The sequence below is a fragment of the Dipodomys spectabilis genome, unplaced genomic scaffold, assembly GCF_019054845.1.
Source record: "Dipodomys spectabilis isolate Male_0828 unplaced genomic scaffold, ASM1905484v1 ptg000125l, whole genome shotgun sequence".
Lineage (NCBI taxonomy): Eukaryota > Metazoa > Chordata > Mammalia > Rodentia > Heteromyidae > Dipodomys > Dipodomys spectabilis.
In genome coordinates this window covers 1,088,463-1,100,973 of record NW_024870802.1, presented here as the reverse complement: position 1 = coordinate 1,100,973, position 12,511 = coordinate 1,088,463, and the positions used below count along the sequence as shown (strand labels likewise).

Genomic DNA, 12,511 nt, shown 5'->3' with positions numbered 1-12,511 from the left:
TCTTCCTCTCTGGTCATCTGAAGCTAATTAAAGCTGCTGTGCACTGCAGAAGTAATCAATAGCTTTCTACGGTGGATCACCTCGAATCAGACCACTGTGCAATTAGTCCGCTGGAGATACTCCGAGATACCTTAATTAAAACAAAATATGCTCTGTAAGAGATATCTTCTCAGAGATGACTGGCATTCCAAATGTTTTGACACATTTAATGTGTTTATTCAAAGTAAGAGCCTTTATGGAGCTTTTCACTAATCAAATACAGTCGTGTGTTTGACGCGTTTCTCATGAAAACATTTTTAAAGTGGAAAACATCGGTAGTGAGTATTTCACAGTTGTGTTTATTAACATTTGGGTATAAATGTACTTCAAATACTGGAAGAACTAAAAGCCTGGGTCTTTCTCTAAGAGTTCATAGATTCCTCCTTTTTCCCTCCCCAGAGATCTTCCAAGATAAACCTCAGCAGGCAAGGGGAGTTTGTCCATCACGTGCACGGAGATCTTCACTCCAGCCCTGAACACGTGGCAAGAAGGCTCGTGTTTCCAAAACCCTACGGAGGGAGACCCTCTCCTCTTCTTTGTTCAGTGTGGGACAAACTCAGTGCCCCACCCCACCATTGCATAGACTATTGGTGACAATCCTGAATCTCACAATCTAAAACCAGACCTCAAGTGCACTCTAGGGTCTGTGCAGTTAAGAATGAGAGCAAAGGGAGATGGTATGCAGCTAATAAAGCCAGATGGCTTATCCAAGTCCTGAGTACCCCATTCTGTGTATCTAGGTCAATCCACTTGCATCCCCAGACCTCATGCCAACCTTCTCCATCCAGAAACCTTCTTCGTTGCCTTCTGCAGTCACAGCCTGGCCATCATGGAAGGCCCAGAACAAGAAACAGGCGGATTCTTGTCGATCTGTAGACCAAACTGCTCTAAAGAGTGGCCACAAGCCTAGGCCAGGCACCCCTTAGGAAAGCAACCGTGTACTACGTGTAGCAGGGATCAACTGTGAATGACTAGGTAGCACATGCCCACCCCAGCCCCTCTCCCCTGCCCCTTGTCTCAACCAAAGCTGCCTGTGGCAGGTAACACAGGAACGAAGGTACTGAGTTGTCAACTGGCCAGAGTGCCTTTAGACTGCAGAGCCTTCACAAGCGGCCGCCAGTTCCACACCTACACACAGTTGCATTTCAAGACATGATAAAAGACAGTGCCCGGTCGCTCTGTGTCCTCCCTGTCTGTCCACACAAAGCGATGCAGCGCTTTCTGCTGGCACACAGAGGCTCCTCAGGGGCTATGCTTGAAGAGCTGTATTTGTGAAGTTAATATTGGAGCCAGAGCTACTTATGAGAGGAAAACAAGCTCTACATATTTTGTATTAAACCAGTAAAAAAAATGAAGATACCATCATTACTTTCAAAGTATAGAAAGCCAATAGTTGAAATGGAGTAGTAAAAATTGTTTCCCCTACATATAACTTCGTAAGTGTAAAGAGCATGACAATTAGACTTCAGCTACTCACAACTCCTGTTGGTTAGAGAAGGGCTTCTCGCTCAGGTAGGGCTCAGGAAAACTGTCAACCGATGAACAGGTCTCTATTTGACTAAGATAGACTACGCTTGGATATGGCAGGTGGTGCTTCTGTTCTGTTTTGTAGGAGGGCACGCAGAGCTGTTTATAGTACATAAACATTAACGTGGAAAATACACGTAGAAAGGTGAACATTAGTACAAGCTTTTTCCACAAAGTCCAGGAGAACTTTCTTCACTTCGTGGATAAAAAAAAACAACAACAACAAAGCTTGTAATTCACATTAGGTTACAGTTTACATAATTACAAATCAAAGCCCATTATACAAGTTATGGAAGAATCTTTAGAAATACTAATTCTTTAACTAATAAAGGCCAGAGTTAAAACTGTTAAAATCATCATCACATCCCATGATCATCATCTTCACCACCATCATCATTATTTAAAAAACAAAAACAAAAACATGGCCCTGGTCTGCTTTACACTCTGATTTACAAATCATTTCCTTAAAACACAGCATGCCCCACAGCCTTGTTGAGTCTGGAATGTAGCCCTACCTCAGCTTTTCCACAGAAGCCCCTAAGATCACAAGAAGCTTTCTTTCAAAACAAAACAAAAAAAAGTTCCAGTTAGATGAAACTGTTTCTCAACTGAGCTCCTAAAACTGGATTTTCAGATATACAAGAGGACAGGAAACAGATTACTTGGTTTTTGTCTTTTTTTTTTTTTTTTACATGTCCATACTGTGTTTCCAATGCAGCTACGATGTTTCCGCCCAGGATAAAGATAATAGGGTGGACAGAGCGGTTACCACCAGAACCAGCAGTGAGCTCAGACCACAGCCAGGAGTAGCAGCCATCGATTTTGTGGTTATGTGGCTGGAAGCACCAGCGAGGCCATCCTTTTCATAATCGCGCTGGAAGGGGGGAAAAATGTTTCCATTGTCATCGCTTGCACATAGCCTCTCCATCGCAGTGTATTCAACTCGCCCACCCCACTCCCTCCCCAAAGCTGGCTCAAGATTTTTTTTTACCACTGAGACATGAACTCACCGACTCACAGTCTTACGAGAAGGAACAATGAACTTAAGTGAGACCCAGTCTTTTGGATATATTGTCTGGCCATTACTTGCTGCTTACTCCTTCATCATAGATGATTAAACCCACCTTTTTTGGTGGGGGGAATTATTGGGCTTGGGTATCCCCTGCTCTTCTTTCTCTTTCCACAGATGTGCACCATGGAAGACCTCTCACTGGCCGAGAGGGTATTCTCCTGTTCTCTTCCCACCATGGGAGGAGGTCAGGAGCAACTACCTCAGAAAGCTTGTCCAGTCAAAGAACACAGAGCTCATGTGGCGATGAGTTCGTCAGTCATTGTTCCCTGCATGTGTCACCAGATCCACAACTGACTGTGTGAATAAAGACCCAGAAAGAGAAAGGGGGCTCTGTCCAGCTCTTCAAGGGGCAGTCTCATCCAGAAACCAGGCTGAAGGCTCCCCAGCTGCATGACTGGCCTGCCCCATGATGGACTTCTCTACTCCTTCACCACACTGGCTGACTCTCTACTCCTGGAAGTGCAGAGAGGGACAGTGCAGGGCACAACTCACCATCTCACCAACTGTGAACTGGGGAGCGGGCTGCGCCCACCTCATCCACCTGTGGTTCACGGGGACGTCAGAGCTGCTACAGAGAGGGCACTGGCAGTCAGCAGAGACTTCCGCTGCGCATGTTCTCAGTGCTGGGTGATTTTTACATGACTGTGCTCACAGAGCCCAAGTGGGCTTAGGGCCTGCTTGGCTCCTTGACGGAATTCCCCAGTTTCACATTTCTAACATCTGTGCACTGAATTCAAATTGCACCTTTCTCCAAAACCAAATAGATAGAGAGGGTGTTTGGCTTTCTTCTGCTCTTGAAACTTATTGCCTTTGAGCCTTGAATGACATCCTATCTTCCCTCAGGGCCTCAAAGCTATGTCTCTATAAAGACAGGAAACCTCCTTCCCCCCACCAAAAAAATTAAAACATCACTTACATCAGAGAGACAGAGGTGTGTACTGCCAGACATGTTGGATTTCAGCTTCTGTGCCTGCAGAGAGACAAGGGGGAAAAAAGCTCATACACAACAGTGAAGAGTGATTACTGATGGTCATTAATCAGCGGTGTGAGGCTCTGCCAGCCAATAAATATGGGAGCTGTGACTGAGCTCCTCTGTAATTTACAGTATTCTAGTAGTCACCTAATAGAGAGATAACAGGTGAAGTCAATTTTAATAATATATTTTATTTAACCTACCATAGTGCCATCTCAACAGGTAATCAATATAAAAAATTAATGAGATACTTTCATATTCTTTTCTTCCTCCCTCCTCCCCCACCCCCATACAAAGTCAGAATCTGGTGTTTGCCATGGCATGTCTCCATTCAGACCTGCTGCATCTTAAGGTTCAGTAGCAGCTACCTGTCACTCAGGCTCCAGTGGAGACACAGAGGGCAGGACGAGGTTATGAAAGAAACAGTTCAAAAAGAGGGGACCCCATTTCTATTTCAGAATGCTAATTTTGAGGAAGCACTTCCTTCTGCTTACAAACGTGGCAGTACAAATCCCCACAGCTTGGTAATATAGACAGAGTCTCCGGGAAGCTTGTTTGTTTGTTCATGTGTGTATTCATTGCTCCAGGCAACACATAGTACCCGATGGAGCTCCTACTGTTTCCCAAATGTGGGCACATGGTGGGGAAAGAAAGGAGTGGTCCTTTGGATCTGAGAGCTCCCTGCTAATGAGAAAACCATTCTTGGATGGTGAGCGGGTGGGGGAGGGGTGAGGGGGTAAGACGCAGAGCATGACTCAGATTAGCACCCTCGAGGAGTCAGTCTAGCTAATTTAAAAACTGCTTCTGGGGGGTTGTGAGGGAGTTGAGCTGTGAAGCTGTATGCTTCCTGAGCGGACCAACTCTCTGGGGCTTCTCTGTGCAAACGACCTGCCCAGTACAACACTCTTGTGTTGCACAATGTACAGCAGAGAAGTGACTGGTCCAGAGTCGCATGGCAACTGGCTTGCAGAGCCAGGATGTAACAAAAACCTCTGGTAGATGAACTCTTTCTGGCATCACAGTGTTTCTCCCTGTCTCGCCTGCAAATCCACACAAAGAACTCAATACTCCCATCATGCCGCTAGTCACAGCAGCCTTATGTTTCCAATAGAGAGAAAGCTCCCCTGCCCATAAAGTGAGCCCGGCAGGCATCACCCCTGAATCAAGGACTATCGGAGTGACTGGCTGGCTCAGAGTGCCTGGTGCTGGCAGGGTGCCTGCCTGCTGTGGTGCTCTGCAACTCGCTGAAGACATGCTAGGTTGAAATGATGGCATGCTCACTCAGAAGAGTAATTTATTGACCATAATGCCACTTGGAAGGCATCATAATCTTTACCTATATTTGCATATGCCAACTGTGAATATAAAATAGAAACCTTTAAGCAGGCTTTGAGAATAAGGTACTGAGAAGCATTCTGGTTGTTCAAAGGTCACTAAATGTTACATATAAGAAGATCAGAGGGGAAATTGGGAGAAGAATCGAATTCATTTGACTTTCAATCTACATTAAGTGCAAATCCGGCCCATTGCATTGTTACCTATAGAGAATAACATGTAGAAATTCACATGTTTTGCTCCTATTGGAGGTTGGAATTGAGCCCAGACATTCAAATAGTGCCTAACTATCTTATTCAGCTTACTCTTTTCCTAAGCCATAATGTACAAAAGACCAAACCTCCTGCTGAGGGTCTTTGCATAACTGGTATGTTCACCAAATTGCACACAGAAGGCAGCAGGCCCTCTGGACTGAGGACAACATGCCTTCAGCCCTCAAGTGGTTCATACGCCTATGGTCACAGCTAAGCTGAACCTTGGTGTCCTGGACCATGGTAGTCTCTGGGGGTTATTGAAGTAGGCAGATCTCTCCCTGCATATTTTATATGCAGAAGGCTTTGCTCGTTGCTCACTGTTCATTACCAGTTGTACTTCCCTCTACCGCAGGAACCTGAGACAGCACTACAAGAACCTGGTCATAAAGGAGTGATTGCAACAGCTGCACTTGAAAAGGCCCGTCCTCCCAAACATTCTTACATAGCCTCGGGCTGTAGCTCTACATCTCTGGCCCTTGTGAACCATTGAGCATCTGTCTCAGGCTTCATTCAGCATTTCTAAGTCTCCCAGAAGGTTGACACACCCAGACATAAGCTGTGAACATGTGGCATGTACCCTCCTGCTGGGAAGGGCCAAAGTCAACCAGTCATACAAGAAAAATGTATTTAGACCAGCTCCAAGTATATGACAGGCCTGTCAGTCACTGGTGTTACCAGAGCTCATGTGGCCTGAGGACTATCCTGGTGGATATTACTGAATAAGCTGCTCAGTCCAGTGAGAGTGTGCAGCCAGACCCCTCTGATATGGAGTGAAAGCTCTTTTCCTGCTCACCACCTTCCCGACCTCACACCCAGACAAGGTGGACAGTGCACACGCAAGCCTCCGAACACTGCTTCTAGAAAGAATTAAAGAAGCTTCCTTCAGAGAGCTCAGGGTCCCGGGAAGCCACTCACCATGAGTGCTGAGTAGAGGGATCAGAATAGCGCCCGGGGTCTCCCTAACCTATCAAAAGTCACTGTATTGTCTGTGATGCTAACTAGAAGAGGAGAAGGTGATATTATCAGCTATAGGAATGGCACATGACACATAATAAAGGGAGCAAAGGATTGCACACAGGTATAAGATCTTACTAAAACCTTCACCTGGTAAGACGCACACCATAGTGGGTCTATGCCTAAACTGGAGGGCATCAACTCCAAGAAATAGCATCCTAAAAATGTGCAGGTGGAGGGGCAGAACTGGGCTTCTGAGCTGTAATGGCTAGTTACATGTTTAGTAGTTTGTGTGCCATGTGAACCCCAGAGACTACTGAAGGTCAGAAACCTACTTCTGCAGATGAAGAGTATTTAAGAAAGAAAATCTGGGTCTTAAAGCTAACTCTAGAAGCTGGAGAAACCTGTTATTTCCACATTTTAAAGGCATTTATCCCCAGTATTTTTGAAAATACTATCAAGCAATCACTGTCTTGCTAGTCAGGTGTGATAAGTAGAAATAGATAAAATTACAGGGTGTAACACCCCCACTCCCAACCCCTTCAATGACTGCAGAGTACTTACCTACTTTAAATGTTGTCTCATTTGCTGAAAACTAGGATGGTTCCAGGAAAATTAAAAGGAAAAAAAAAACACTTCAACAACATCTGAGACTCTATAGGGAGTAAGGAAAATTAGCGATTGGAAGAGTAGCTTTCATTGCTGCGTTACAAACCAGGAAAGCCAACCCTGTGTCACAGACCTGTGAGCATGGGGTGTGAAGCCTTTTCCGTGAACACTCGGTCCTGCTGATGACAGGACATGCAGGCTTCTGATACAGAGATTAGCAGGCTGTCTCTACCTGGACCCCAAACCTTACAGTTGGTTTTCTCAAAATGTGATATATGTTTTATTAAAGAGATTAAAAAAACTACATTCACTGATCTAAGTCAACATGAATCAGGTGATTTAAGCAGCCAACACAAATACATAAAAATAGTGTGTTTAATTTCTTTTATGAAAGAGTCTTTCTTAGCAGCTAATTTACAGTTGTGTAGTTCAGGAGAAATTGCCTGAATCTGTGTTGGAGAAACATCACCTCCAATATAGGACTTTGAGATTTGTTTCTTGAGAATGGGAAAAGGCAAAGAAAGCATGCTTGAGGAGCTCATGCTCACGTCTGTCTTCCTACATTCTCATTCTGAAAAACTAGCAAAATCTTCTTTAGGCTCTTCATAATGCCTTTTCCATCCAGCTAGCTGTTGCTTTCCTGTTATGAAATTGTCACTGGTGGAAATCTGCAAGTCTAGGCACGTCACATAATAGAATTTCCAGGGCACTGTAATTGTGAGGCCAGACCTCACCAGTCCCTGGCACCAGAGGGTTAATAAATGCATTAGACGCTGTTAACCTCTACTACCTGGAGTCAGTGGGGCCTTGCTGCCTTTTACCCCAGCAATTAGCATTTGGAAAACCAGTCTTGGTGCCAATGGCTTTCCTGTGCAGAACACACAGGCACACACATAATTTATGGCCACAGTCCGATCCCCACAGGATTTTTCCCACAGTAGGCTCTCTAGGGCTGTGGGGACCAGTCAGATTTGGGAGCAGTATGTTTGCTCTGCTTATGGAACTGGAGACTTAAAAGCACACCTGTGCAGAGCTTGGCCTGAGGACTCCATTTCTGTAGAAGCTGGTGTTTAATCTGGGGATTTTAGGCAGCTGTCGGCTAGCAGGAGCAAGGTGCTCAACCTTTCCATGCTTTCATGCTTTCCTCCATGCAGAAGCAAAGCTGTTCTCTGCTCTACCCCCAGAAAATAAAATCAGAGGAAGCTTCCCAATCCAATAGCAACAGACTGTCCAGGCTGAGGCCAAATCGTCATAATTAATGATGCTCTGGTTCTTTTCTCCCTTGCTTTACTGATTAGAGAGATTTGCTATATTAGGAACCTGTTTGCTTAATGACAGAATACAAGCAATAAACAGAGAAATACAGAGACTGTAAAATGCAATCAACTCTGCTCTCCAGCACCCACTAACTACTAGGCTGCATCTATCATGCTTGTCAATACCAGTTTGTTAGCATATGAGACTTCTGTTACAGAAATTGAGGACTTTTGCTAGGGAAAACCATTGCATGAATTCTTTCCAAAAGAATCCAGATGAAAGCACCCAAAACTTGAAGAAGCCATTTCTCAATATAGATGTACATTAATGTAAGCAAGCACCTGTGGCTCACACCTGTTATCCTAGCTAGTCAAGAGGCTGAGATCTGAGGATTGCAGATTTTCAAGCTGAAAAGCCTAAGAGACTCTTATCTCTAACTAACCACCAAAACCGTGAAGAGAAGCCATGGCTCAAGTGGTAGGGTGACAGCCTGGAGTGAAACAAGTAAGAGACAGCACACAGGCCCTGAGATCAAGCTCTAGTACCAGCACTCACATACAGAAAGGTACATGAATCTGATGTTCTCCTGTAAGACAAAACACAGGAAGAAGTATGTGCCCTTAATCTGAAGGGTAACCTAGTAAAACAACTTGTTCACAACTTGCATTTTTCTTTTATATATATATATATATAATCATATATAATATATATAAATATATAATAAAAATCATGTATATATGATTTTTATTGTAAACATACTATATAGAGGGGTTACAGTTGCATGAGTAAGGTAATGAATACATTTCTTATCGAGCATTGTTACCTTCTCCTTTGTTTTTCCCCTACCATCCCTTCTCTCCCCATTTCCCCAACTCCTCCCTCCCACTCAAGTTGTAAAGTTTGTTTTCAATATACTATCTTGTACCTCTCATTGTTACAATGGGTCAACCTGTATCCTTATTTCAGCATTTTGTTATTTCCCTTCCCTTCCCTAAATTAGAAAAATGTTTATACAAGATGCAGGGCACCAGAATCAAATACAGTGAAAACAGGGGTTATACCATGGGGGAAGAACATACAAGAGAAAAAAAAGTCACATAGTACATTTTAAATACGTTAAAAACAATAGCAAGAAAGAAAAAAAAACACTTGTGTCCCTATCTTGGGGTTCATTTCATTTAACATTGTCTTATATGGTCATATGTACATAGCTTTTGACCTTTTCTGCTTGTCCTTGACTTATACTAGTTATTGCAAATAAGGGAAACCATGGGACCTATGTTTCTTTGGGTCTGGCTTACTTCACTTAATATAATTTTTCCCAAGTCTTTCCATTTCCTAACAAATGGGGCAATGTCATTCTTTCTGATGGAGGCATAGAATTCCATTGTATAAATATACCATATTTTCTTAATCCATTCATCTACTGAGGGGCATCTAGGTTGGTTCCATATCTTAGCTATGGTAAATAATGCTGCAATGAACATAGTTGTGCTGGTAGTTTTAGTATGGCCTTGTTTGTGATCATTTGGGTAAATGCCCAAAAGTGGGATTGCTGGGTCATAGGGGAGCTCTATGTGGAGTCTTTTGAGGAACCTCAACACTGCTTTCCAAAGTACAATTTGCATTTTTCATAATCCATTTGAATCAAATCTGCCTGTCTAGTTTGTAAGTATTGCATGACAAATCTATTAGGTACTTGATAGGCCATGTCTCCAAATTAGTTTCTGCACATTAAAAGGAGGCAGACAGAAAGGAGCTGCCTGCAATAGACACTAAGTCACGGTGAGCTGCACAATGTTCTGGAGCCTTCTATACTTTGCACATTTTTGGATTTTGCTATTGACTTTTGGGAGAACCAGAGAGGTTTTATTGCTGATCTGGTTACAAGCAATTGGCCAGCCTACCCTAAAACCCCTGCCTCTGTCTATTTTGAAACTCACCTTACCTTTCTGGTGATTTGATTTTCCTACAAACTTGGTAACAACTGTTTGCAGTCACTGGTCTGAATAATGTGCCGTAAAGTCAACTGTGTAAAACAAGTGAACACATAAATAAGACCTGCTCAGAGCCCCTGGGCCTCTGTGTTTGTCTTTTGTAACCTGTGTTCTGTTGGCAAGCTATGTTCTTTCAAGCTGAATTCTTCCAGGAGGAAATAAGTGGCCATGAGTGGAGACAGGATAATCTGGTAGCATCTTTCCAAGAGGGATCCTGAGGTAGCTTTTCTACCAATGAGCCAAGGACTGGCAGGTCTCCTCTACTTCCTCCTCCTCAAAACACTCTGACTGAATCTCGGGCAAAGGTTCTCATTCCTTTAAGTTCTAAGAAGGCCTTGTAAAGTTTCTTCACTCAGGGTCTTATAAAGAATCTCCACTTATCAGAGGGTCCAGAAAGCCCTGGGGAAAACAAATTTAGTCAGGCTGAGTAAGCCAAGCCTGGTCATTGGATGGGCTGGGAAAGGCTGCTGAGGCCTGGGATGGAGTTTTCTCACCAGCAGCAAGCATGGTCTGGCTGTTTAGAAGAGGCCTCCATCATTGCATGCATAGTAAACTGATTCAAGGCCAGACTGGGTTGTGTGGGGTCATCACCTTGAAGGAGACAGAGAAACACGCTCTGAAGCCTAGAAGGTCATGGGTCCAGGCACCCACAGAGCAGTCAGAATTTAATTGTGTTATTTGGCTTGAGCTCATTGCTAAGCCTAAAGCAGAAACCCATAAGGTCTTTGCAGATGGAATCCTTTGTCCCTAAGTGGTGGATAGAGAAATTAAGTGTAAGGAAAATTAAAAAAAAACATTTGCAAAAGGCTACATACGAATGAAATTCTAATTTAAAAATCTAAATTTCTTTCATTGACTGATTTCTTGATACATGACCAAAGTCGCCTTTTTGTAAAAGAAAGAAACTACTGATTAGAGTTCTCAGGCTTTTGTTTTGTATAAAGTAGGAATTATCAATGTGCCATTCTCACTTTAGATTTCCTTAAAAAATAGGAGTGGCATTTGTCTGATGCCCAGAGAGGAATCTCAGGGAATTCTTTTTGCATCTCCTTGAAGAATAAATTTTCTAGCTGGGTGCCAGTGGCTCACTCCTGTAATCTCAGCTACTCAAGAGGCTGAGATCTGAGGGTCGCCGTTCAAAGCCAGCCCAGGCAGGAAAGTCTGTGAGACTCTTATCTCCAAATAACCACCAGAAAACTGACAGTGTCTCTGTGGCTCAAGTGGTAGAGCACTTGCCTTGAGCTGAATTGCTGAGGGAAGCATCCAGGCCCAGAGTTCAAGCCCTGTGGCTGGCAAAATAAAAATAAATAAATTTTCTCAGCCTTTTACAGTTATCTTGCCTACAAGGAATGCAAAGATATTGTTTAAGTTAATGTGCTTTTTTTTGAAGTCTTCAACTTAGTTTTAATTGAAACAATTATGAAACAATTTTTTTTTTGTGCTTTCCTGTCATGCACATACTGTGATGTCATCACAATACTAACACAATCATCACAGAAATGTCAGGTGTTGGTGGCTCATGTCTACAATCCTAGATACACAAGAGGCTGAGATCTGAGGATCATGGTTTGAAACAAGCCCAGGATAAAAAAGCCCATGAGATTTTTATCTTCAATGAATCATCAAAAGTCAGAAGTAGAGCTGTGGTTCAATGCTACAGCTTTGAGTGAAAAAGCTAAGGAAAAATGCTCAGGCCCAGAGTACAAGCCCTAGTACTAGCACAAACGAAGGAAGAGGAGGAACAGGAGCAGGAAGAGAAGGAGAAGGAGCAGGAGGAGAAGAAGAGGAAGAGAAGGAGGATGAGGACAAGGAGGAAGAGGGAATAGAGGATAGACAAAGAGAAGTAGTAGGTTTTAGAACCAACATTCACAGCTTGGTAAGTGTGCATTACCATTAGAGAACAAGTAGGAAGAACCAGGCATATCCCCAAGTTGGGGAGTCACAGGTTCCCAAGCAGTGGGTTTGCAGAATGGACAGCTTCTGCTATCATTTAGGATTCCCTCTTGGTATTGGTTTGGTTGATACAGTAAGGTAAAACGAACATAGGTTAGGAAGGTTTTAGCTGTGGCTTTCTAACCATTGGTATGATAGTAATGATCCTTATCCCAGTGCGTAAACAATTGTGTGGTTGTGAGAATCAAGTGTGATCCTCTAGAAGGAAGTCTTTTTGAAATTCAAAGTTGTAAAGTTAGTTTTCAACATAGGGAGGAGTCTGGAGGGAAGGGTCAGTAGGGGAAAAACAAAGGAGAGGGTAACAATGCTTGATAGGAAATGTTCTCCTCACCTTACTCATGTAACTGTAATCCCTCTGCACAGTATCTTTACAGTAATTTTTTTTTAAGTCAAAGTTGCCGTTGACAATGTCTTAGCCTAGTCTCTGGGCAGTCTTTTGTTGGGGCCAAGTAGGAAAAAATGCAAACTCTCAGGTTTAAATGGTGTGATGAACATTACATCAAAGAGAAGCAGTTCATGATATCCTTGGGTTTAGAAATGG

General features: G+C 43.3%; 1 protein-coding gene across 2 annotated transcripts in view; it reads right to left on the bottom strand.

The window, feature by feature from the left end:
* Positions 1 to 313: 313 nt before the first annotated feature.
* The window catches only part of Gfra1 (GDNF family receptor alpha 1), a 199,701-nt gene continuing 187,503 nt past the window's right edge, over positions 314 to 12,511 (bottom strand). For both annotated transcript variants that reach the window (XM_042689528.1, XM_042689529.1), the window contains 2 exons: positions 3,555 to 3,608; positions 314 to 2,440 (listed from right to left, as the gene is read on the bottom strand). In XM_042689528.1, coding sequence (XP_042545462.1) covers positions 2,285 to 2,440; positions 3,555 to 3,608 — 210 coding nt within the window. In that variant the 3' untranslated portion in view covers positions 314 to 2,284. The remainder of the gene's footprint in view (positions 2,441 to 3,554; positions 3,609 to 12,511) is intronic.